Source organism: Saimiri boliviensis, chromosome 19 (genome assembly GCF_048565385.1).
Source record: "Saimiri boliviensis isolate mSaiBol1 chromosome 19, mSaiBol1.pri, whole genome shotgun sequence".
NCBI lineage: Eukaryota > Metazoa > Chordata > Mammalia > Primates > Cebidae > Saimiri > Saimiri boliviensis.
The window spans coordinates 37,046,400-37,069,576 of NC_133467.1; the positions used below are offsets into that span (position 1 = coordinate 37,046,400).

General features: G+C 47.5%; 2 protein-coding genes and 2 non-coding genes across 6 annotated transcripts; 2 read left to right on the forward strand and 2 right to left on the reverse strand.

Moving 5' to 3' along the window:
* Positions 1-2,319: 2,319 nt before the first annotated feature.
* TRNAM-CAU (transfer RNA methionine (anticodon CAU)) lies at positions 2,320-2,391 on the reverse strand. The gene has a single exon. It is a non-coding gene; the product is annotated as a tRNA-Met (tRNA).
* A 241-nt stretch (positions 2,392-2,632) lies between these two features.
* Positions 2,633-11,020, forward strand: ILF2 (interleukin enhancer binding factor 2). Its single transcript, XM_003941877.4, has 14 exons — positions 2,633-2,725; positions 3,426-3,485; positions 3,775-3,817; positions 4,993-5,097; positions 5,482-5,559; positions 5,913-6,015; positions 7,840-7,905; positions 8,220-8,336; positions 8,731-8,809; positions 9,075-9,162; positions 9,814-9,875; positions 9,960-10,074; positions 10,289-10,379; positions 10,527-11,020. The coding sequence occupies exons 1-14, from the start codon at positions 2,721-2,723 to the stop codon at positions 10,685-10,687; spliced, it is 1,173 nt and encodes a 390-aa protein (XP_003941926.1). The 5' UTR covers positions 2,633-2,720; the 3' UTR covers positions 10,688-11,020.
* SNAPIN (SNAP associated protein) lies at positions 5,215-14,642 on the reverse strand. Of its 3 annotated transcripts, XM_074390215.1 has the most exons (5): positions 14,429-14,642; positions 14,139-14,185; positions 13,753-13,871; positions 13,017-13,111; positions 11,648-11,815 (listed from the first exon to the last, which is right to left on the reverse strand). In XM_074390215.1, exons 1-5 carry the CDS (start codon positions 14,569-14,571, stop codon positions 11,806-11,808), a joined length of 414 nt encoding a protein of 137 aa, XP_074246316.1. In that variant the 5' UTR covers positions 14,572-14,642; the 3' UTR covers positions 11,648-11,805. The 3 variants fall into 3 exon arrangements, with proteins under 3 accessions (XP_010327939.1, XP_003941928.1, XP_074246316.1); XM_010329637.3 differs by lacking the exons at positions 11,648-11,815; positions 13,017-13,111 and adding an exon at positions 5,215-5,664 and having other exon boundaries at positions 14,429-14,640; XM_003941879.4 differs by lacking the exon at positions 13,017-13,111 and having other exon boundaries at positions 11,212-11,815; positions 14,429-14,636.
* Positions 14,643-19,795: 5,153 nt separating this feature from the next.
* On the forward strand, positions 19,796-19,936 carry LOC120360298 (U4 spliceosomal RNA). Its single transcript, XR_005576854.1, has one exon. It is a non-coding gene; the product is annotated as a U4 spliceosomal RNA (small nuclear RNA).
* The last annotated feature ends 3,241 nt before the right edge of the window (positions 19,937-23,177 follow it).

Below are 23,177 nucleotides of genomic sequence, written 5' to 3' on the forward strand. Positions count from 1 at the left end.
ACTGCACCTGACTGAGACTTGAGTATTCTTTTTTTTCCTTTTTTAAAATTATTTTTTATTTTATTTTTATTTTTCCAGTGTCTTGCATTGGAAGAATATTCTTTTTTTTTTTTTTGAGACGGAGTTTTGCTCTTGTTCCCCAGGCTGGAGTGCAATGGCGTGATCTTGGCTCACCGCGACCTCCGCCTCCTGGGTTCAAGCAATTCTCCTGCCTCAGCCTCCTGAGTAGCTGGGATTACAGGCACGCGCCACCATGCCCAGCTAATTTTTTGTATTTTTAGTAGAGACGGGGTTTCACCATGTTGACCAGGATGGTCTCGATCTCTTGACCTCGTGATCCACCCGCCTTGGCCTCCCAAAGTGCTGGGATTACAGGCTTGAGCCACTGTGCCTGGCCTCTGAAGAATATTATTACTATCCAGAGCAAATTGTGGTTGATAGGCCAACTTGAGGTGATAGGCATGCTTTATTTGGTTTGCCCACACTTAAAAATCATAAGATGGCCGGGCGCGGTGGCTCAAGCCTGTAATCCCAGCACTTGTCCTCTACTAAAAGTACAAAAAATTAGCTGGGCGTGGTGGCGCGTGCCTGTAATCCCAGCTACTCAGGAGGCTGAGGCAGGAGAATTGCCTGAACCCAGAAGGCAGAGGTTGCGGTGAGCCGAGATCGCGCCATTGCACTCCAGCCTGGGCAACAAGAGTGAAACTCCGTCTCAAAATAAATAAATAAATAAATAAAATAAAATAAAAAAATAAATAAATAAAATAAAAATAAAAATTAACTGGGCGAGGTGGTGGGTGCCTGTAGTCCCAGCTACTTGGGAGGCTGAAGTAAGAGAATCGCTAGAACCCAGGAGGCAGAGGTTGCAGTGAGCCTAGACTGCACCATTGCACTCCAGCCTGGGGGTGGGGAGAGGAGGAATAATAATCAATGCAAAGGGAGGCAAGAACAGGGAAGAAAGGGATTTCAGGAGGGACAAAAAGCACAAGAATATAGATTGATTTAAATGCTAATAGTTGGCGCAAGCCTGTAATCCCAGCTACTCGGGAGGCTGAGGCAGGAGAATCGCTTTAATCTGAAAGGCAGAGGTTGTAGTGAGCCGAGATTGCGCCTCTGAACTCCAGCCTGGGCAACAAGAGCGAAATTCCATCTCAAAAATAAATACATAAAATAAAATAAAAACAAACGCAACTACTATAATGTATCTGTATACGCGGTGAAGGTGCAAAGTGTAGAGGTGAAAACATCCAGATTTTTTTTTTTTTTTTGAGAGGGAGTCTCGCTCTGTAGCCCAGGATGGATGGAATGCAGTGGCGCGATCTTGGCTCACTGCAACCTTCGCCTCCAGGGTTCAAGCGATTCTCCTGCCTCAGCCTCCTGAGTAGCTAGGATTACAGGCGCTCGCCACGACGAAGGCTAATTTTTTTGTATTTTTAGTAGAGACAGGGTTTCACCATGTTAGCCAGGATGGCCTTGATCTCCTAACCTCGTGATCCGCCCGCCTTGGGCTCGCTCCCCAAGTGCTGGGATTACAGGCGTGAACCACCGTGCCCGGTCCATCATCCAGATTTGTAGGGGGAGGGAAAAGAACTGGAGAGAAACTGTGCAACGAGGACGAGTTGGATTCTACTCTCCTTGCCCTTTCCTCTGCCCGCCTTTTCTTTACTTTTTTTTTTTTTTTTTTTTTTTTTTTTGAGACAGAGTTTCGCTCTTGTTGCCCAGACTGTAAGTGCAATGCCGCGATCTCGGCTGACTGCAACATCCCCTTCCTGGGTTCAAGCGATTCTCCTGCTTCAACCTCCCGAGTAGCTGGGATTACAGGCTCGCGCCATCACGCCTGGCTAAATTATTTTTTTTTTGTATTTTTAATAAAGATGGGGTTTTATCATGTTGGCCAGGCTGATCGCGAACTCCTGACCAGAAGATCCACCCGCCTGGGCCTCCCAAAAGTGCTAGGATTACAAGCGTGAGTCATCGCACCCAGCGTCTAGACCCTCATTCCTTTTTCTGCGTCCTCTCCCCAACGGCTGTTTCAATTTCCCCTGTATTCTCTCACCAATCACGTTTTCCGCACTAATTCAATCAATACACTCCTCTGCTGTCTGAAACCTGTTTCTTCTTCTGTCTCGAGTTTGTAGACATGTAGTGTTGACAAACTCCCTTTTCCCCATCAACTTCAACTGCTAGTGGGAAGACCGGCTGACATCGGTTGCATTTTTGAGATAGGAAAGTTTGAGAAGATATTTTGATGTTTTCATTCGCCGAAAGTGCGTAAATTATGTGTGCAGTACAGGCCAGGGAAATGAAAAAAACTTCCGATAGCAGAGGATGGTTTCGATCCATCGACCTCTGGGTTATGGGCCCAGCACGCTTCCGCTGCGCCACTCTGCTATCTATGCGAAAGCCTTTCAGAACTGTTATGGAAGACTCTCTATGTAACTGTTGTCCCTACTTTAGTGCCACCTCCTGTCTGACCAAAAACTCGCCGGTTACTATAGAGCCGGTTCTTATTGGCTAGTTCCTGACACAGTAGGCTTTTTTTATTGGTTCATAAGCCCGGGTTGACAGAGTAAGCCAATAGGCACAAGCGATGGGGTAAGGCGGGAGCCAATCGCGCTGGGTTTTATTGGGACACGCCGACAAGACGCCTCTTCGGTTTTCTGCTCCTCGGAGCTAAGGGGCGGTTGGTGCGGCCTCCATTGTTCGGGTTTTGAGCCGCCATGAGGTAAGGGGGTCGAAGTGGTCGAAAGGTTTCAGGTATTCGGCGGAAAACTTTGGGAACGTGGGCCGAAACAAGTCGGAGGACCTAAAAGCGCCATGTATCCGGGGGCTGGCCGAAAACCTTAGAACTCCCGGTCTGGGAGAGTAGGGGAGTGGGAGGCCGGCAGAGGCGGGGACACTTGGGCCCGGGATGGGGTTGGGGCCCCGGAGTGGGAAGGCGGGTTCAGCACCTTTGTCTCTGAAGGGTTGCGCTGAGGGGGTGTCCTCAAGTCCCCGGAGGAGCTCCCCGCGGCCCCCTATCCGGGGTGAGAAGGCTGGAGCGAACCGCTTTCGTCCTCAGCGCGAAGGGCTTGACATATAGGACATGCCCCATCCACGTGAACGTTAATGAAGAAATGTGCAACTTTGAGCCTCTGAAGTATTAGGATTCGTGTGGCCCAGGATGATGGGTTATTTCGTGTAGGGGCTGAGTGTCTGAGCCCCATGATTACTTGACGCAGGGCTGTGATTAACTTATCCAGAATGAGGGGGTTATGGGGGTGTCTAACTGGGCACCATTTGGAATGGGGGAAAGTGTAAGTGGGCATGGGGGTCTCTTGCCTACCGTTCGGAGGTTCCGAGGGATGAAAGTAGTAGCCAACTTAAAATGATATGGCCGGTGGGTATTCCTTCAATGAGGTCAAAATAAAAATCTGCGTTTCTAGGGGTGACAGAGGCCGTGGTCGTGGTGGGCGCTTTGGTTCCAGAGGAGGCCCAGGAGGAGGGTGAGTGCCGGTTTTTAGCATCTCTGGACTTGGTTGTTAGTTTCTGCTTGTCATCTAAATAGGAGTTTTGGGGAAGACTCATGTCACTTGGTTTTGGGAGGGCCAACTGTGGTCTTGACCTGCATCCCTGCTAATTGAATCTGGCCCCACTATGCTAAGAATGATTCTTCCCTCCCCAGAGACTTTGTAACTCATTCTGAGGACTGACATGTTTTCAAAATTGCTGGTGTTACATACATCTCACTTGATTCCTACACAGGGAATAATTTAGCTGTTTTTCATGTTTTAGGTTCAGGCCCTTTGTGCCACATATCCCATTTGACTTCTATTTGGTGAGTACCTTGGGTTAATAATACACGTTTTCTGGCCACTGCAGAAATGGAGCTCAGGATCTCCCAGTTAATGAAGTTAAATGGTGGTTGAAGAGGCTGGGTGTAGTGCCTCACATCTGTAATCCCAGCACTTTGGGAGGCCGAGGCAGGTGGGTCAGGAGTTTGAAATCAGCCTGGCCAATATGGTGAAACTCTCGTCTCTGCTAAAATTACAAAAGTTAGCTGAACATGTGCCTGTAATCCAGCTACTTGGGAGGCTGAGGCAGGAGAATTGCTTGAACCTGGGAGGTGGAGGTTGCAACGAGCTGAGATGGCACGACTGCAAAAAAAGAAAGGTGTTTGAAGTAGGGAGGGAAAGGGATTTATGAAAAGACTTGGGGTTTTGAGTCAACAGTGTGTTGCTTTACATACAGAAACAGTGTAAGCAGGTTGGGGAGATTAATTCCTTGGCTACTATTGGCATTAAATATGATTATCTTTTTTCTGAACAAGTAATTATATCTATGGCTTATCTGTTATTATAAAGATAGTGATAGCTTAAATTATGGCTATTCCAGCTTGTATCCTTGGTTCAACTTTTTTTTTTTTTTTTTTTTTTTTAAAAGACATCATCTCACTCCATCACCCAGGCTGGTGCAATCTTGGCTCACAGCAACCTCTGCTTCCTAGGTTCAAGAGATCCTCCTGCCTCAGCCTCCCAAGTAGCTGGGATTACTTGGGAGGCCTGCCACCATGCCCAGCTAATTTTTGTATTTCTATTTAGTAGAGACTATGGCCAGGCTGGTCTTGAATTCATGACCTCAAGTGATCTGCCCACCTCAGCCTCCCAAAGTACTGGGATTTACAGGCATGAGCCACCCAGCCCAGCCTTAGAACAATTTTTTTCTTTCTTTTTTGAGGCAGGGTTTCACTCTGTCGCCGAGGCTGGAGGGCAGTGGTGCGATCTTGGCCCACTGCAACCTCTGCTTCTTGTGTTCAAGTGATTCTCCCACCTCAGCTTCCCAAGTAGCTGGGATTACAGGCGTGAGCCACCATGCCCAGCCAACTGAACAAATTAACGAGTGAAAACAAGTATAGAATTTCTGTTTTTAACTTTTTCTGTTGTAACAGAGAAAACAATCTTTCCTGTGTATTGTTTTTGGTAAATAGAATGTAGTTGTTTATTTCCGATTTAGTGTGAAATGGCCTTCCCCCGGGTCAAGCCAGCACCTGATGAAACTTCCTTCAGTGAGGCCTTGCTGAAGAGGAATCAGGACCTGGCTCCCAATTCTGCTGAACAGGTATGTTCTTTTGGCTGTCTTCCAGACAGCTGTCTTCTCTAAAACAGTTAAAAGTATTGGTAAAGAGTAACTGCTGGTAAGGGTAAGAATGGTGTTAAGGTAGCCTGAAAGCTACAGAAGGTTTAATTTTCTCTTTATTTCTCATTGTGGGTAGAGATAGCCAGGTGGATATATGAACAGATTATATACACATTCTTATTTTTGTCGAGGAAAAGAGTTGTTTTGTTCCCATGTATCAAGGCTGGAATGAAGTGTTTTTAAAGTCCTGTGTCAGTCAGTATTGAGTCAGCTTGTATGGAAGGGATTAGGAGAAAATATTCAAACTCTGAGAAGTTGCTTATAATTTTTCATCTTCGAGTATTTTTGTTTCATGCTGTTTTTCAGGCGTCTATCCTTTCTCTGGTGACAAAAATAAACAATGTGATTGACAATCTGATTGTGGCTCCAGGGACTTTTGAAGTGGTGAGTTTTTGATGATTTAGTTTTAGGAAAGGCACCTTTGGTAGTGTGGACATTTCCTTGGCTCTTGACTTTTAATTTTCAGTTGTCTGTTATCCAAATCCAAGCCTAAAATGAGAAAGTACGGTGGAATTTCCTTGTAGTACTGTTCTTGGGGATAAGACTTGTATCATTATCATGCTAGCTGTGATGTAGCAGGCTTCCATGTGGTGGCTTTAGGGGATTCGCCTCTGCTATTTCCTAATCTGGGTAATAGGCAGCTGCGTTGTAACAGTTCTGAGAGGACCGAGGCATCTTTTTTCTACTAAATTGCCATCCACCCCCCCCCCCCCCCGCCCAAATCCTTTTTCCAACAGCAAATTGAAGAAGTTCGACAGGTGGGATCCTATAAAAAGGGGACGATGACTACAGGACACAATGTAGCTGACCTGGTGGTGATACTCAAGATTCTGCCAACATGTGAGTGTGCCTGTTTCTGGTCATGGAACAGAACATAGCACTTGAATTCAGAGCTTAGGGATCTTTTGTTTTGAGACAGATTCTCACTCTGCTACCTAGGCTGGAGTGCAGTGGTGCTGTCATGGCTCACTGTAGCCTTGACCTCCACTGCAGCAAGTGATCTTCCTGCCTCAGCCTCCTGAGTAGCTGGGACTACAGATGTGTGCCACTACACCCAGCTAATTTTTGTATTTGCCATAGATAATGGAGTTTCACTGTGTTGCCCGTGTTGGTCTCAAACTCCTGAGCTCAAGCAATCTACCCACCTCAGCCTCTCAGAGTGCTGGGATTACAGGTGTGAGCCACTGTGCCTGCCCCTAAGAATCCTGAAAGCTCAAATTTCTTGTGAGAAAGGATGTTTGTAACACAAATTTTTGTTTGTTTGAGGCAGATCTCACTTTCCTGCCCTGGCTGTAGTGCAGTGGCGCAATCTTAGTTCACTGCAGCCTCTGCCTCCTGGGTTCTAACGATTCTTCTGCCTTGGCCTCTGTAGTACAGGCACGTGCCACCACACCCAGCTAATTTTTGTACTTTTAGTAGAGACAGGGTTTCACCATGTTGGCCAGTCTGGTCTTGAACTCCTGACCCCAGGTGATCTGCCCACCTTGATCTCCCAAAGTGCTGGGATTACAGGCGTGAGCCACTGCACCCGGCCTGAGAAATGTCATATGAATGATAAGGGACAAATGCTGGAGTGTGTGTGTCTGAAAGAATGTATAGTGGCTTACTGTAGGGCCATGTTTTTCAACCGGAGGTAATTTTGCCACCCAGGGGATATCTGGCAGTATCTGGGGTCACTTTTGGTTGTTAAAGCAAGGGGGTGCTACTGGCATCAAAAAGGGGTAGAAGCCAGGTATGGTGGCTATAATCCCAGCACTTTGGGAGGCTGAGGCAGGAGGATGGCTTGACCCCAGAAGTTCATTTGACCAGCTTAGGTAACACAGACCCTATACCTAAAAGAAAAAAATTAGCCACACATGGTGCGTGCCTATGGTCCCAGCTACTCAGAAGCCTGAGGTGGGGCCGGATGTGATGGCACATGCCCATAATCCCAACATTTTGTTTGGGAGGCCAAGGCAGGCGAAGCACTTGAGGCCTGGAGTTCAAGACTAGCCTGGCCAGCATGGCAAAACCGTCTCTACCAAAAATATAAAAATTAGCTGTGCATGGTGGCTGGCATCTGTAATCCCAGCTACTTGAGAGGCTGAGGCAGGAGAGTTGCTTGAACCCGGGAGGCGGAGGTTGGAGTTAGCGGGGATTGTGCCAATGCACTCCAGCCTGGGTGACAGAGTGAGGCCCTGTCTCAAAAACAAACAAACAAAAAATAGCAGTCTAAGGTGGGAGGATCACTTGAGCCCGAGAGGCTCGATTGAGCCTGGTAGACTGAGGCTGCAGTGATCTGTGATTGTGCCACTGTACTGCAGTCTGGGTAACAGGGTGAGACCCTTTCTCACCAAAAGAAAAAAAGGGTAGAGGCCATGGAAGCTGTTAAACATTCTACATCCCCAACTCTCCAAAGATTTATCTAGTGCAAAATGTTCTTAGTGCCACCGACCTGAAAAACCCTGCTGAAGAAAGGATATGAGTATAGGAAGAGTCCTGTTCCCTGAGTCTTCCAATTCTTCTGTCCAGGCCTTGAGGTCTTCTTATAAAAGTGTTTATTCTATTACTTACCCTTGCCTCAGCCTTGGATATGGGACAGAAATGAGAGTGCAGCGTAGCTTAGAGGTGTATAGAAAGTCTAGGCAAATAAATTGTAACAGTATGTCCTTTTCTGTCAAATAGTGGAAGCTGTTGCTGCCCTGGGGAACAAAGTCGTGGAAAGCCTAAGAGCACAGGATCCTTCTGAAGGTTTGCATTTGTTGCTGGTTATGTATTTAGTAGCCATAGGAATCAGGTCTTGTAATTATAATTACACTTTCAACAAAATCAGGTCAGAACAGATGGAAGAGTAAATGCAGAGTTTTAAGTTGTGGGAGTTTTTGGCAGGGGCCTCAGGTGTTCAAAATCTGTTTGATCTTTATTTCTAAAGCTCTGTATTCTAAATTCTCATTCTGGACATTTTGCTGTTTTAAGAAATCACTGTTCCCTCCCTACCCTGGATTTAACTTTCGTCATCTAATGGAAATGTGAGTTACATTTTTTTGCTTATTCTGTTCTTTCAGTTTTAACCATGCTGACCAATGAAACTGGCTTTGAAATCAGTTCTTCTGATGCTACAGTGAAGATTCTCATTACAACAGTGCCACCCAATCTTCGAAAACTGGACCCAGAACTCCATTGTTAGTTCTTTTTTTTCTGTTGCTGGAAAATTTAGGGTATATTTAAAACATGGTATGGTTGCTGTTTAGTTTACTTAGCTTGTTGCTATTCCACATGCAGCTCTCTGGGAACTGAAGAACTCAGGTTTACTCTGAACTTTGCTCTCTCCCTCTGTAATTTGGAAATGGTTTTTTATCCAGATTTGCTAGTGGAATTTTCAGATGGGGTGACCAGGAAAGTAGTTGGAGGATTTAAAAAGGACTGAGAAAATATGGAGGAGGATAGGCTTTCGGAGAAAATCATGTATCTTGCATGGTTCTAGTGATTTTTAGGTATGTGATTTGCTGATATGAGGTACTGAGTAGCTTGTTTAATGAAAATGTTTCATCCTGGCCTATCGTGCTTGTCTTATAGTGGATATCAAGGTATTGCAGAGTGCCTTAGCAGCCATCCGACATGCCCGCTGGTTTGAGGAAAATGCTTCTCAGTCCACGTGAGTCTCTCCCTGACCGTTTGGATTAAGATAACCTTTCTACAGCAGTGAATAGCAGGATACCCCCATACTTCCTCTGACAGAACTATTTTGGCTGTGATGTTTTGTTTGGATTTTGATTTTTACCTTAAGTAAGCAAATTAAGATTGAGAGAAAGCAGAGAATGTATAGTTCTGGAAACAGTATAGTCAGCTTCAACTCTACCTTAGGCATGGAAACACATGATCGTATTGCTTTTAACCTTTGGGTCACTCTTAACTTTCAGAGTTAAAGTTCTCATCAGACTACTGAAAGACTTGAGGATTCGTTTTCCTGGCTTTGAGCCCCTAACACCCTGGATCCTTGACCTACTAGTAAGTAAAGATGGGCAATTGGAGTTCCTGATAATCTGTATTTACTAGTAGTAGAAGTAACTCTGGAATTTACCAGAATCTGAAATTTGGTGAAGCTTCAAATAAATTTTATTGGTAGACAAGTAATCCAATAAAAATTCAAAATTATATGACTCAGAGAAACTTGTTTTTAAAAAGTTCAAGGTTTATCTTTTTGGTATATTCAATTAAATGAGTAGTTACTGTATATAGTGTCCTTTTTTCTTCTCATGACTGCTACCATTTCACCATGGTGGTAGAGAGAAATGAGTGAGCAGCCATTTCAGAATTGCTTCTGGGCCGGGCGCGGTGGCTCAAGTCTGTAATCCCAGCACTTTGGGAGGCTGATACCAGAGAATCACTTGAAACAAGGAGTTTGAGACCAGCCTGGGCAAAATGTGAGACTCTGTCTCTAAAAGAAAAAAATAAAAAGATAAGCCAGTTGTAGTGGCTTGCACTCAGCAGGCTGAGACAGGAGGGTTGCTTGAGCCCAGGAGTTTGAGGTTACAGTGAGCTATGATTGTGCCACTGCACTCCAGCCTGGGTGACAAAGTGAGGCCCTATCTTTAAAAAAGTTCTAGTTATCAGAATTGCCATTTTGGTGGCACACCTACTGGATTTATTGTTTTCCAGGGTCATTATGCTGTGATGAACAACCCCACCAGACAGCCTTTGGCCCTAAACGTTGCATACAGGTACAGCATGCTGCTTTGCGTTTAGGGTTGGTTGTGAGATGTTTTGTGTATTCCTTTAGTACCTCATACCTCCTTGTTTTCTAGGCGCTGCTTGCAGATTCTGGCTGCGGGACTGTTCCTGCCAGGTTCAGTGGGTATCACTGACCCCTGTGAGAGTGGCAACTTCAGAGTACACACAGTTATGACACTAGAACAGCAGGTATTGGGACAGATGAACTGGGTTGTTTTGCCTCGCTCTTGAATACTCCTGGTCAGAGGCAAAGTGGAATATGATCTCTAGGGGTCACGAGTTTGGGGATTCTGAGACTATGGGATTTAAAAAATTGTCTTAATCTCTATTTCACAAGGATATTAGTCAAATAAGGCCCTTGGATTTTCCTTGCTAACTTACTCTCACTTTTGCTCTACTTTAGGACATGGTCTGCTATACAGCTCAGACTCTCGTCCGAATCCTCTCCCATGGTGGCTTCAGGAAGATCCTTGGCCAGGAGGGTGATGCCAGCTGTGAGTGACCACTGTGGGTCAGGGATTTTGTATTGCAGTCTGCTCTGCAAAGAAGCTGTACACGACTTAAATGCCTTAGTATTTCTACAGTGTAAATAATGACTTATGCTGGGCTACGTGTCTAAATCACCTTTTTCTCTTTTCTAGATCTTGCTTCTGAAATATCTACCTGGGATGGAGTGATAGTAACACCTTCAGAAAAGGCTTATGAGAAGCCACCAGAGAAGAAGGAAGGAGAGGAAGAAGAGGAAAATACAGAAGAACCACCTCAAGGAGAGGAAGAAGAAAGCATGGAAACCCAGGAGTGACCTTCCCTTGACTGGAGCCTAAGCTCACTGCTACTGGGCTTTACATGGTGGTAGACATTTCTGAGGGATAGGGAAGATAACAGGAAGGAAAGTAAACTCCGTAGAAGTGTCATTCCACTGGGTTTTGATATTGGCTTAGCCAGTTTCCCATTTGTGACCTATGCCATCCATCTATAATGAATGAGGGTACCAACATTTCTTCCTTATACTCTAGGATCCCCAAGTCCTGAAAACCCCTCTCTCCACTAATACTCTGCTGTTGAAATGTTGTGAACTGTTAAGTGTCTGGAAATTTTTTTTCTAAGAAAAACGATTAAAGTACTTCCTAGTAGGGCTCTTGGTCTTTTTGGTTTGTTGGTTGGTTCTTTTTTTTCCTCCTTTGCATGTGGCAACCTTTTTTGCTTCCTTTTGCTTCGTATACTCCATTGTCTTTTAATTATAAATATTCAGCTCACAATTTGAAGCCATCTTTGAATTAAAGCACAAACTCCTGGAACCTTTCCATATACCAGAGTAAAGTAGAATACCATTTTAAGTATTTATTGAATAAAATGATTCTATCAATACTGCTACTGTATTCAAGCCAGTGCAATAAAAAAGTGGGTAGACAGTCATTCACTTTGACTTTGCCAGCCCTCTGCAAATCCCCAGTGTAAACAGGAAAATGAGAAGTCACAGGTAGTGGACATGCTGTCCAGGCCCATGTAACATACAAAGGAAGCCCCTCTGGTTAAGTAGGCCTGAAGAAGGTAAGCCTCAAGTATGCAGCTTTAAAAAAAAAAAAAGGCCTCAGCTCATTTGTGGAAGGAAGCAGGAGTCGTAATTAATGTAGTCCTTAGGGAACCTCATTCTGGCTGTGTGTAGGGACCCTACATAAATGGGTAAGACTCAGTGCTTCAAACAAACTGTAGGGCTGCCTTTTTAATGTCCCAGGGTCTACAAGGACTGTCTCCTAGGATCTTTGCATGTTTGCTGAAATAAGGTAGCTAGAGAACAGTACTTGTACTGAGGCCATAGGCTCATCGGTTATTTGCTTGGGGAGCCAGGGGGGTAAATTCCTGAATCCAGCATTGCTCTCCTTCGGGCTGTTTCCTTGGCAACACTGTGGTTTAGCCGCCTCAGCCGTTCCTACAAGACAAGGAGGGTTTGGAATCTAATAACCGCTGTGAAAGGCTTTAGTGTGTAAGCGAACTAGGTGCTGAAAAATAGCTTGGGTTTGGTCTACCTCAAAGTCAGTCTTCCTAAAGTATATGTAGGCCAGGTACAGTGGTTCACACCTGTAGTCCCAGCACTTTGGGAGCCAAAGTGGGTGATTACCTGAGGTGAGGATTTCAAGACCAGCCTGACCAACATGATGAAACCCCATCTCTACTAAAAATACAAAACAATTAGCCGAGTGTGGTGGGGGGTGCTTGTAATCTGAGTTTAAGAGAATCGCTTGAGCCGGGCGCGGTGGCTCAAGCCTGTAATCCCAGCACTTTGGGAGGCCGAGGCGGGTGGATCACGAGGTCCAGAGATCGAGACCATCCTGGTCAACATGGTGAAACCCCGTCTCTACTAAAAATACAAAAAATTAGCTGGGCATGGTGGCGCGTGCCTGTAATCCCAGCTACTCAGGAGGCTGAGGCAGGAGAATTGCCTGAACCCAGGAGGCGGAGGTTGCGGTGAGCCGAGATCGCACCATTGCACTCCAGCCTGGGTAATGAGCGAAACTCCGTCTCAAAAAAAAAAAAAAAAAAAGAATCGCTTGAACCTGGGAGGTGGAGGTTGTGGTAAGCGGAGATTGCACCACTGCACTCCAGCCTGGGTGACAGAGCAAGACTCCGTCTCAAAAAAATAAAAATAATAATGTAGGTCAGGCATGGTGCTCTCCTCCATAATCCCAGAACTTTAGGAGGAAGTGGCAGGAAGATCACTTGGGCCCAAGAGTTCAAGACCAGCCTGGACACCATAGTGAGATTTATTTATTTATTTATTTTTTGAGACAGAGTTTTGCTGCCCAGCCTGCTGGAGTGCAATGGTGTGATCTCGGCTCACCGCAACCTCTGCCTCCCAGGTTCAAGTGATTCTCCTGCCTCAGCCTTCCAAGTAGCTGGGATTACGAGTATGCACCACCATGCCCAGCTAATTTTGTATTTTTAGTAGAGATGGGGTTTCTCCATGTTGGTCAGGTTGGTTTCGAACTCCTGACCTCAGTTGATCCTCTTGCCTCAGCCTCCCAAAGTGCTGGGATTACAGGTGTGAGCCACCATGCCCAGTTGATCCTATTTATTTAAAAAAAAAAAAAAAAAAAAAAAGGCCAGGCAGGCCAGCAGGCCAGGTACAGTACCTCAAGCCTGTAATCTCAGCACTTTGGTAGGCCCAGGTGGGTGGATCAGGAGTTGCGTGCAGGAGTTTCCTGGGTAACATGGTGAAACCTTGTCCCTAGAAAAAAAAATTAGCCAGGCATGGTGGTGTATGCTTGTAGTCCCAGCTTTTCGCAAGGCTGAGGCGGGAGGATTGCTTAAGCCTGGGACGTAGAGGCTGCAGTGAGCCGTGATCATGCCACTGGACTCGATCCTGGGTGACCTATCGTATCTCATAAAAATAAATAGCCAGGTGTGGTGGCTCACTCCTGTAGTCCCAGCACTTCTGGTGTCTGAGGTGGAAAGCGCACTTGAGCCCAGGAGTTCCAGACCAGCCTGGTCAACGTGGCGATACCCTATTTCTAGAAAAACAATACAAAAATTAGCTGGGCGTTGTGGTGCACCCTTGTAGTCCCAGCTACTCGTGAGGCCAAGGCAGAAGAAAAGCTTGAGTCCAGGAGGTGGAAGTTGCAGTGAGCTGAGATTGAGCCACTGCATTCCAGATTGTGTGGCAGAGGGAGATTGTCACACACACACAAAACAATGTAAATGGCAGCAACCGAATACTGAGAATGAGACAATTTCTCCCACGTATTTTCCAAGTACTGAGAAAAGTGAATTTCCCTTTTCCCAGATAATTTTAAAATTACAGTGCCTTTCATTGTGTTCAGGACTTACAAAGAAGGGCAAAGAATCACTGTTTGTATGATATTCTTTTACCTGAGCATTCTGTAGAATGTTGTTGACCAAGACAACGCGTCGCCGGGCATTAAGTAGCTTCTTAACGTAGGGGTCAAGATCCAGGGCCACCTTCTGATCCTCATTGATGCGGCACAGTTCTGGGGATGGAATTAAGTTGTAAGTAACATCTAATGGCTCATCTCTGGTTCTGCGGGAAAGCAGGCTGGTAATGGAATAGAAAACACTTGCACCCACACAGGCCACAGACATTAGAGATCTAAGACAACCCCTGAAAGGAGTCGTCCATTGGCAGCCCTGATGTCCTGGAAGCAAGTGACACAAACCCAGCCCAGAGGTTGGCAAAAACCTTAGGTTCTGAAAGTGAGCTGAAGGATTCCGAGCACACGGGGATACTCATCACTCACCTGTGGCTAGGTTGTCAATTTGCTCCCGGAGCTCGACCTGGCTCTCTCTGCAAAGAGGTACAAGGCCTACACGGTCAGGCAGTTACCGGAGCTCAGGAAACTAATTCCCCCACATATTTACCGAGTACTGCGAGAAGCCAGCCTCCGCTGAACTCTCCACCTTCCGCCTCTCCTCCCCGCCTCGAATCAGTTTCCTAAATTTATGCCCACTCCTAGCTAGAACCCTTTCTGGGCCCCGCCCCTACAAAGCCAAAGAGACAGGCCCCGCCCCCAACTTCCCTCTAGGGCACCTGACGGCGTGCACGTGAGAGTCGAGCTGCTGCACAGCGGGTCGCAGGAACTCCAGCAGCCCTTCGGCGAAGAGGTCGCGGCCTGTGGGCCCCGCCACCGGGGTCCCTGCCCCTGACACAGCAGCGGAACCAGCCCCCGCCATCACGAACACTCCCGACACCCGGAACCTGCCGCGAGGGCCGCCGGGAACAGGAGCCGTGCCGCACTGCGCCGCAAGGGGGCGCCCGGGAAATGCCGTCTCCACCGGGACGCTGGGGTTTCTGGGAATTGGAGTCTGGAGCGAGCCGGGCTGGAAGGAGGGCCAGGTTGAGAGGCCTTGTGGGTGGTCTTGAAAATCTCCAAAGGTCAACTTGTAGAAAGGAACCAGTTTTTGTTGTGGATACTTTTTGTTTTCTCCAAAGGTAAAATAAACGCGAATAACTTCAGTTGTCCATAGCCTTCCCATGTTAACTTTATGAGATAGCCAGGTTGTGGCGGTGGGCGCCTGTAATCCCAGCTACTCAGGAGGCTGAGGAAGGAGAATCTCTTGAACCCGTGAGACGGAGGTTGCAGTGAGCCGACATCGTGCCATTGCACTACAGCCTGGGCTGCAGAGTGAGACTCTGTCTCAAAAACAAAAATAAAAAACAAAAAAACTTTATGAGAAAACCAGGGTATATTCATGGTATCATTTTCTATTTCTAAAGAGTTTTTCATGGCTGTTTTTAAGACAGCATATCTTTCTTAACAACTCTTTTTTTTTTTTTTTTTTTGAGACGGAGTTTCGCTCTTGTTACCCAGGCTGCAGTGCAATGGCGCGATCTTGGCTCACCGCAACCTCCGCCTCCTGGGTTCAGGCAATTCTCCTGCCTCAGCCTCCTGAGTAGCTGGGATTACAGGCACGCGCCACCATGCCCAGCTAATGTTTTGTATTTTTAGTAGAGACGGGGTTTCACCATGTTGACCAGGATGGTCTCGATCTCTCGACCTCGTGATCCACCGGCCTCGGCCTCCCAAAGTGCTAGGATTACAGGCTTGAGCCACCGCGCCTGGCCGCAAACAACTCTTTCTTTAAAAAAAATCAATAAAATAAAACAAAAAAAGCCAGGCGCGGTGGTTCACGCCTGTAATCCCAACACTTTGGGAGGCTGAGGCAGGCGGATCACCTGAGGTCGGCAGTTCAAGACCAGCCTGACCAACATGGAGAAACCTTGTCTTAAAAAAAAAAAAAAAAAAAAAAAATTCTTTCTTAAAAAATAAGAGAGAGAAGAAAAAGGGTCTCACTCTGTGTCCTAGGGTGGAGCGCAGTGCCACAGTCTTGGCTTACCGTAGCCTTCACCTCCTGGGGTCAAGAGGTCCTCCTGCTTCAGCCACCCAAGTAGCAGGGACACAGCTGTTAGCCACCATGCCTGAATAATGTTTTATCTTCTGTATAGAAGGGGTCTCACTATATAGTGTTTGTTGCCCAGACTGGTCTGGAACTCCTGGGCTCAGGTGATCCTCCCACCTCAGCCTCCTAAAGTGCTGGGATTACAGACTTGAGCTACAGTTTCTAAAGATTGTATGTTTAATGGCATTACATATGTACAAAACTGCATATATCTGAATTTCATTCCTTTTTAAGGCTGAATAATATAAACACGAAGTCCAGGCGTGGTGGCTCACTCCAGCATGGGCAACAAAAGGGAAACTCCGTCTCAAAAAAAAGAATATGGTATGGTCAGGCGTGGTGGCTCATGCCTGTAATCCCAGCACTTTGGGAGGCCGAGGCAAGCAGATCACGAGGTCAAGAGATCGAGACCATCCTGGCCAACATGGTGAAACCCCGTCTCTATTAAAAAAAAAAAATTATACTAAAAAAATTATTTGTTGTTTCCAGGCGAGGTACCTCATGCCTGTAATCACAGCACTTTTGGAGGCTGAGGCGGGAGGATTGCTTAAAGCCAGGAGTTCAAGACCGGCCTGCACAACACAGGGAGACTCCCATCTCTACAAAAAATTTAATTTAAAAAATAAAATAACTGGTTGTGGTGGCACACACCTGTAGTTCCAGCTACTTGAGAGGCTGAGGTGGGAGGATTGCTTGAGCCTGGGAGGTGGAGGTTGAAGTGAGCTGTGATCATGCCACTGCACTCCAGGCTGGGTGAGAGAGCAAGACTTTGTCATTGATGATGTTGATTGCGTTTGTCTCCCTGCATCTCGCTCTCTGGTGATTAGAGGTAAAGCTCTTGTGAGAGGCTAGGAACTTATTTTGGGAGTAAGTGGCAAGGCAACTGCAACCTGCTTCACAGTCTGGCCTTGGGAAGAGGAGGCGCAGGGGGGAGAATGGTGACAGTGTTGAATAGGAAAGGAAAAGTGTTGAAATCTCTGAGGCTTGTACTGGAAAGAGAGAACAGGTGGTGACCTGGGCTGAGAAAGGGCCTTGGAGGTTGATGGTCCATTGTTTGCACAAGAAGCCCTTGGGTTACGCCAGCTGTCCTTTCAGGTGCATCTTCAGATTAAACACTCCCTATTGCCAGATTTAGGAAACAGAGCAAATAAAACACTTGGGATACCAGGTGAATTTGAATTTCAGATAAACAAGTTTGTGTGTGTGTGTGACAGAGTCTTGCTTTCTTGCCTGGGCTGAAGTGCAGGGATGTGATCTCAGCTCACTGCAACCTCCATCTCCCAGGTTCAAGTGATTTTCCAGCCTCAGCCTCCGGAGTAGCTATGATTACGGGCACCCACCACCATGCCTGGCTAATTTATTTTTTTTCAGACAGAGTGTCACTCTTGTTGCCCAGGCTGGAGTGCAATGGCAGAATCTTGGCTCACTGCAACCTCTGCCTCCTGGGTTCCAACAATTCTCCTGCTTCAGTCTCCAAAGTAGCTGGGCTTACAAGTGCCTGCTACCACAATTTTTTTTTTTTTTTTTTTTTTTTTGAGACAGAGTCTTGCTTTGTCACCAGGTTGGAGGGCAGTGGTGTGATCTTGGCCCACTGCAACCTCCACCTCCAGGGTTCAAGCGATTCTCCTGCCTCAGTCTCCCGAGTAGCTAGAACTACAGGCTTGTGCAACCACAGCCAGCTAATTTTTGTATTTGTAGTAGAGATGGGGTTTCACCATGTTGGCCAGGATGGTCTTGATCTTTTGACCTCATGATCTGCCCGCCTCAGCCTCCCAAAGTATTGGGATTATAGGCGTGAGCCACTGTGCCTGGCCAGATTTTTGCATTTTTAGCAGAGATGGGGTTTCACCATGTTGGCTAGGCTGGTTTCAAACTCCTAACCTCAAGTAATCTGCCTTGGCCTCCCAAAATGCTGGGATTATGGGTGTGAGCCACCATGCCCAACTGATAGTGGACTTATATTTTACAAGCATTTTTACTTCTGAACTCTCGCTTAATGCTTACAGATGAGCAGACATTCTCCGTGGGATACCCTGACCGGCAGCCCCACAGCCTGGTCAGCTAGGGCTAGTGACCCAGCTGAGCTTAGGCATGGTGTATAGCACCTGGTTCAGTAACTGTGGTGCCTGGTGTAGCTGCATCTCTGCCCAGCAGGGGGTGTGGATGATAACCTGGTGCCGTTAATCTGGCTGCCAGCCATTACAAAGTTTAGACAGAAGATGCATAGGGATTTACCACCTGTCACCCATCACAATGCCGGCAGCCTTTGCCAGCCCAGGGCAGGCAGAGGGAATGGAGCTCAGGTTGACTTTAATTTTATTTATTTATTTATTTAGAGACGGGGTTTCACCATGGCCAGGATGGTCTCAATGTCTTGACGTTGTGACCCGCCCACCTTCACCTCCCAAAGTGCTGGGATTACAGGCGTGAGCCACCGCGCCTGGCCTAGGTTGACTTTATTATACTCTAATTTGGACTTCAGCTCTCCACTCTCTCTCTAAACATCTCACTTTCTACTGGGTGTGTTTGTGTGTGTGTGTGTGTGTGTGTGTGTGTGTGATGGAGTCTGGCTCTGTCACCCAGGCTGGAGTGCAATCTCAGCTCACTGTGACCTCCACCTGTTGGGTTCAAGTGATTCTCCAACTTCAGCCTCCTACATAGCTGGGATTACAGGCGCCCATCACTATGCCCAGCTTAATTTTTGTATTTTTAGTAGAGACAGGGTTTCAACATGTTGGCCAGGCCGGTCTTGAACTCCTGGCCTCAAGTGATTCTCCTGCTTTGGCCTCCCAAAGTGCTGAGATTACAAGAGTGGGCTACTGTGCCCAGCTTTGCTTTTTTTTTTTTTTGAGACAGAGTCTCACTGTGTCACCCAGGCTGAACTGCACTGGTGTGATCACAGCTCACTGTAACCTTGACCTCTTGGGCTCTGGTGATCCTCCCACCTCAGCCTCTTAAGTAGCTGGGACCACAGGCACATGCCACCACACCCAGCTAATACATACATACAAATATATATATATATAATTTTTTTTTTGTAGACATAGGGTTTCACCACGTCGGCCAGGCTGGTCTCAAACTCCTGGGCTCATGCTATTCTCCCACCTTGGCCTCCCAAAGTGGTAAGATTACAGGCGTGGGCCACTGTGCCTAGCCACTACTGGTTAGTAACAGGTAGGAAAAAACAACTCACTTTCTCTGTCTTCAACTCAAGAATCACCTAGGTCAGAACTTCTACCCAGGCCACTTCCAGTCTGTCTCCCTGCTCCCTCCCATATCCCCACTAGGAAAAACTTCCTATTACTCACGTCCTGTACCCCTCCAGTTTTATGGGCTGCATGGGACCAGGTGCCCCTACGTTCCCCCAATAATCTTAGTCTACTGCCTTCCTCCCCACTCACCCATGGCAGGGCTAATGTCCCCCAAAAGTCAGACCTAGGCATGTCGCTCCCCATAGCTACTGTGCATGAGCTGGGGCCACCTGCTGCTGTAACCCCAGCTCATGCACAGTAGCCATGGGGAGCGACATCCCTAAGTCTGACTTTTGGGGGACATTAGTCTGTTACAGGCTGACTGGCACAGGCACACACTTGGCAGGAGACTGGTCAGGATACCCTGCCAACCCAGCTGTGACCACACTGCCAACCCTCCTCCGTGCCAGAATCCTGGAGCAGCTTGTTTTCTTGGGGGGATGATTTGGGTGCTTCTGGGATTTCAGTGCCTGCAAGCTTTTCTGTTCTAGACTTTAGGTCTCTTCCCGTTTCCGGGAAGCGCTGGCTCTTTCCTCCTCTCAGACCCTGTCTTCTGACTCTGTTTTCCCCATGCTTAGGTTGAACTGCCTTTTCCTTTCTGGGTACCTCGAGGTGGGTCATATGGAAGCTCTGTGGGAACACGCTATACTCTCTCAGGCAGCACACATAGTGCCCTCTGCATGAAGGCCACCTGCGCCCTGCACCCTCTGTAGAGCCCGGGTGCGGCTTAGAGGAAGGCCTTTCTTAGCTTTGCGCAGCGGCAGTATCGTAGCCAAAGAGGTTTATCCAAGGCACGATTATTGCTAATTAAAAACTTTTCCCAATACCCCGCCATGACAACTTGAAATATAGGCAGCATTGGCAATTTTTGACAATTATATATAAAAAAGGAGGTCTTTCTTGTGGGAGAGAGGGTTCACAGAATGGCATCTGGTAATGCCTTTAACTGGGGAGAAAGACCTGAGAGTCAGACTTCTTTGGGCCTCTATGAGCTCTGAAGGAGAGGGATGATAATACTGGCTCATCCTGCTTTCTGTGAAGCCAGACCTCTGGGGAGCCTTATGCTTTAGCAGGGGAACTGGAGTGGCAGCAGAGGTAGGAGCTGGAGGGGTTAGGGCAGGCAGTCAGTTCTGCGGTTCTAGCTATCTTAACTGGTGTTCCTGGAGAGCTGCCATCCCCCCACATCCCCCATGGGTGAATTCTCTGGCCAGACCCCAGGACTCCTGCTTATCACAAAGAGGTCAGAGGCTGACGGTGAGGTCCTGGTCTTGGCAGTGCTGAGGAAAACATTAGGGGCCTTTCTTCTATCTTTCCCATCTACCTTTCCTCTTAACTCCTTTCTCTTCTGTTGTCTGAGCTGGCTTTTCTCTTGAAATTAAACTCCTTGAGAATATGTGCTTTGAATTAAAATCCAAAAGGGAAAGCTTTAGGACTTTCTGAGGGAATCCCTTTCCCCATCGCCACATGGATGTGTCTAAATCTTGAGCTGATACACTAAATCTCGTCTTACACTAAAGGCTAAAGAAATTAAACAAGCCAAGCCTAAATGCAGCATTGAGTGAATCCTTTAAAGAGACCTCATGGGGATCTTAGCTGTCCCAGGCTGCTCACATGGTGAGTCCCATGACTGGGGGCTGCTGCCATCATTATGGGTCCCAGAGCTGCCCAGGGCCTCAGTCTCCACTTTCAGGAGTCATCCTGCCCTGCTTCATGATGCTGCCCTATCCTTCCTTCCTTGACCCGGGAACAGGTGGTCAGCCAGAGTCCCCAGCACACTTGACTGGGTCACTAGCCAGGGTATGATGCAGGTGGGAGAGCCCACCCAGGCATAAGTGAGACCCTCTACCCTCACCCCTGCTGGGTCTGTGGAGCTATTTATTCATAGTAGCAGGACCCTTTTTTTTTTTTTTTTTTTGAGACAGTTTCATTGGCATCCAGGCTGGAGTGCAATGGTGTGATATCGGCTCACCGCAATATCCACCTCCCAGGTTCAAGCGTTTCACCTGCCTCAGCTTCCCCAGTAGCTGGGATTACAGGCATGCTCCACTACGCCCGGTGAATTTTGTATTTTTAGTAGAGATGGGGTTTCTCCATGTTGGTGAGGCTGGTCTCAAACTCCCGATCTCAGGTGATCTGCCCGCCTATGCCTCCCAAAGTGTTGGGATAACGGGCACGAGCCACTGCGCGCCTGGCCTAAGGCCCACCTCCTCTACTGACATATCCAGGTAAAAACTGGGAGACAGAACAAAATCCTGGAGATATAGTGATTTCTAAGAGACTGGAGGGGTGGTGTCTGGGGTTGGTCTGAGGTCAGAAGCCACAAGATCCACCTCCACTGTGGCAACCCTGTCTGTACGTGTTTGGGATGAAGGGAGGACGAGCATGTCAGTAATTAAGAGGTCGCCAGAGCCCAGCAAAATGGAGTCTTGGACAACCTTGCCCTTGGCACATTCCCTAGACCAGGCGTTCCCAAACTGCAGCCCCCCGAGGCCATTTATCCGGCCCCCTGCCGCACTTCAGGAAGGGCACCTCTTTCATTGGTGGTCAGTGAGAGGAGCACAGTATGTGGCAGCCCTCCAACGGTCTGAGGGACAGTGGACTGGTCCCCTGCGTAAAAAGTTTGGGGACGCCTACCCTAGACAATCAGAGGGAAGACTGGGCTGCAGTGGGAAAGGACAGCCCATTGGAAGAGAGGGGGTACAGGGGCCAGGACCACTCCAGGTCCTTGCCCCTCGGGGTCCCTTACCTCCTTCCCAGGCCTGCTCCACTTATTTATCTTGCTGCTCACCTCTTGCTGGGTGATATTAGCTGAAATTGCCTGACAAGGTACCAGGGAGCCTGGAGAATGGGAAGAAAGTGCTGCTGTTGAGGGCTTACGAGGACTGAAGGCCATGGCGAGTAGCTCCCTCTCACCAGTATTATGTAAATCACACCATCCTATGCTGCTTAAAATACTTGTCTCTCCACTGATGAAAGCATAAAGTCCAAGGTCTTTAGCAGTGGCTTCAACCTACATCTTGTCAGTTGTAGTCTTCCATCCTACCTCAGATGTTTTCAGCAGTCTACCTTTACACTTCGTTCCCTCTCTGCACGCTATCTTCTTGTCTCTAAACTTCCCCTTATCTTACAAGATCCAGCTCATCAGCTTCTTTCCTGTGCTCCCAATGTCACCCTTACAAAGGATACCTTCTGTTGGTATGGCAAGCCCATAGCACATGGCAGCTGAATGAAAGGCCGACCCAGAGACCAGGTTTACTCATCCTGTCCCACACTAGATGTGACGGAAGATGACAAGGACAGGGGCCTCAGGAGATCTGGAAACTGCAGTGAGGTGAGGCTGGAGGACCCTTGGCTGAGAGTTCCCTGTGCCCCGCTGGGAGTTGGGGATGGATTCTTGCATGAGGCAGGAGAGATACAGAGGAGGTAGAAAGAAGGAAGCCTAGGTTATGACAGTCACCTCCTTTATAGAGAACTCTTGAGCATTAGTCTCCTCTGGGGAGGGAGACCAGCATTTTGTACTTACTGAGGTTTCAGGGAGAGGAAAGCCCTTGTGCTTTAGCCTTCGAAAGCATAGAGGGAACAAAACTGGGGGTTCAGTTCTGAGGTCACTGTAGCCCTCTGCTAGACCCCCACTGCCCTTCTCCCTTGGGACCTTCAGATACCCACATCAGAGTCAGGCTTCAAGTTTAGATCGTCCTGACAAAATCTCTACAACCTCCTAGCAGTTTAGGGTGAAAGGCAGCCCAGTGACAACTGGCTTGGCACTACCAGGTCCTTTTCTCTTAAAGCAACAGAGAGAAGCATGTGCCAGGGTGCAAGGGCCCAGAATGTTGCCCAAGATGATCTTGCTTTTTTGTGGGCATATTATTTCTGCAGGGCTCAGAGGAAGTCAAATTCTTCACTTTCTGCTAAAGCCAGTCTTCTCCAGAATTTTAACACAAGCAGGAAGACAGAGACTCTCTCAACTATACAAGGGGTATATAAAGACATCATTAAAGTGGCCAGGCGCAGTGGCTCACACCTGTAATCCCAGCACTTTGGGAAGCCGAGGCGGGTGGATCATGAGGTTGAGAGATGGTGACCATCCTGGCCAACATGGTGAAACCGTCTCTACTACAAATACAAAAA

Coding starts and splice junctions, on each gene's coding strand:
- ILF2 (XM_003941877.4), top strand. Junction 3,818..4,992: donor TCCCATTTGACTTCTATTTG/GTGAGTACCTTG, acceptor TTTCCGATTTAG/TGTGAAATGGCCTTCCCCCG. Junction 9,876..9,959: donor GCCCTAAACGTTGCATACAG/GTACAGCATGCT, acceptor CTTGTTTTCTAG/GCGCTGCTTGCAGATTCTGG.
- SNAPIN (XM_074390215.1), bottom strand. CDS start 14,571: ATGGCGGGGGCTGGTTCCGCTGCTGTGTCAGGGGCAGGGACCCCGGTG. Junction 14,186..14,428: donor TCTCACGTGCACGCCGTCAG/GTGCCCTAGAGG, acceptor ACCTCTTTGCAG/AGAGAGCCAGGTCGAGCTCC. Junction 13,112..13,752: donor ACATTCTACAGAATGCTCAG/GTAAAAGAATAT, acceptor TTTTTTTTCTAG/GGACAAGGTTTCACCATGTT.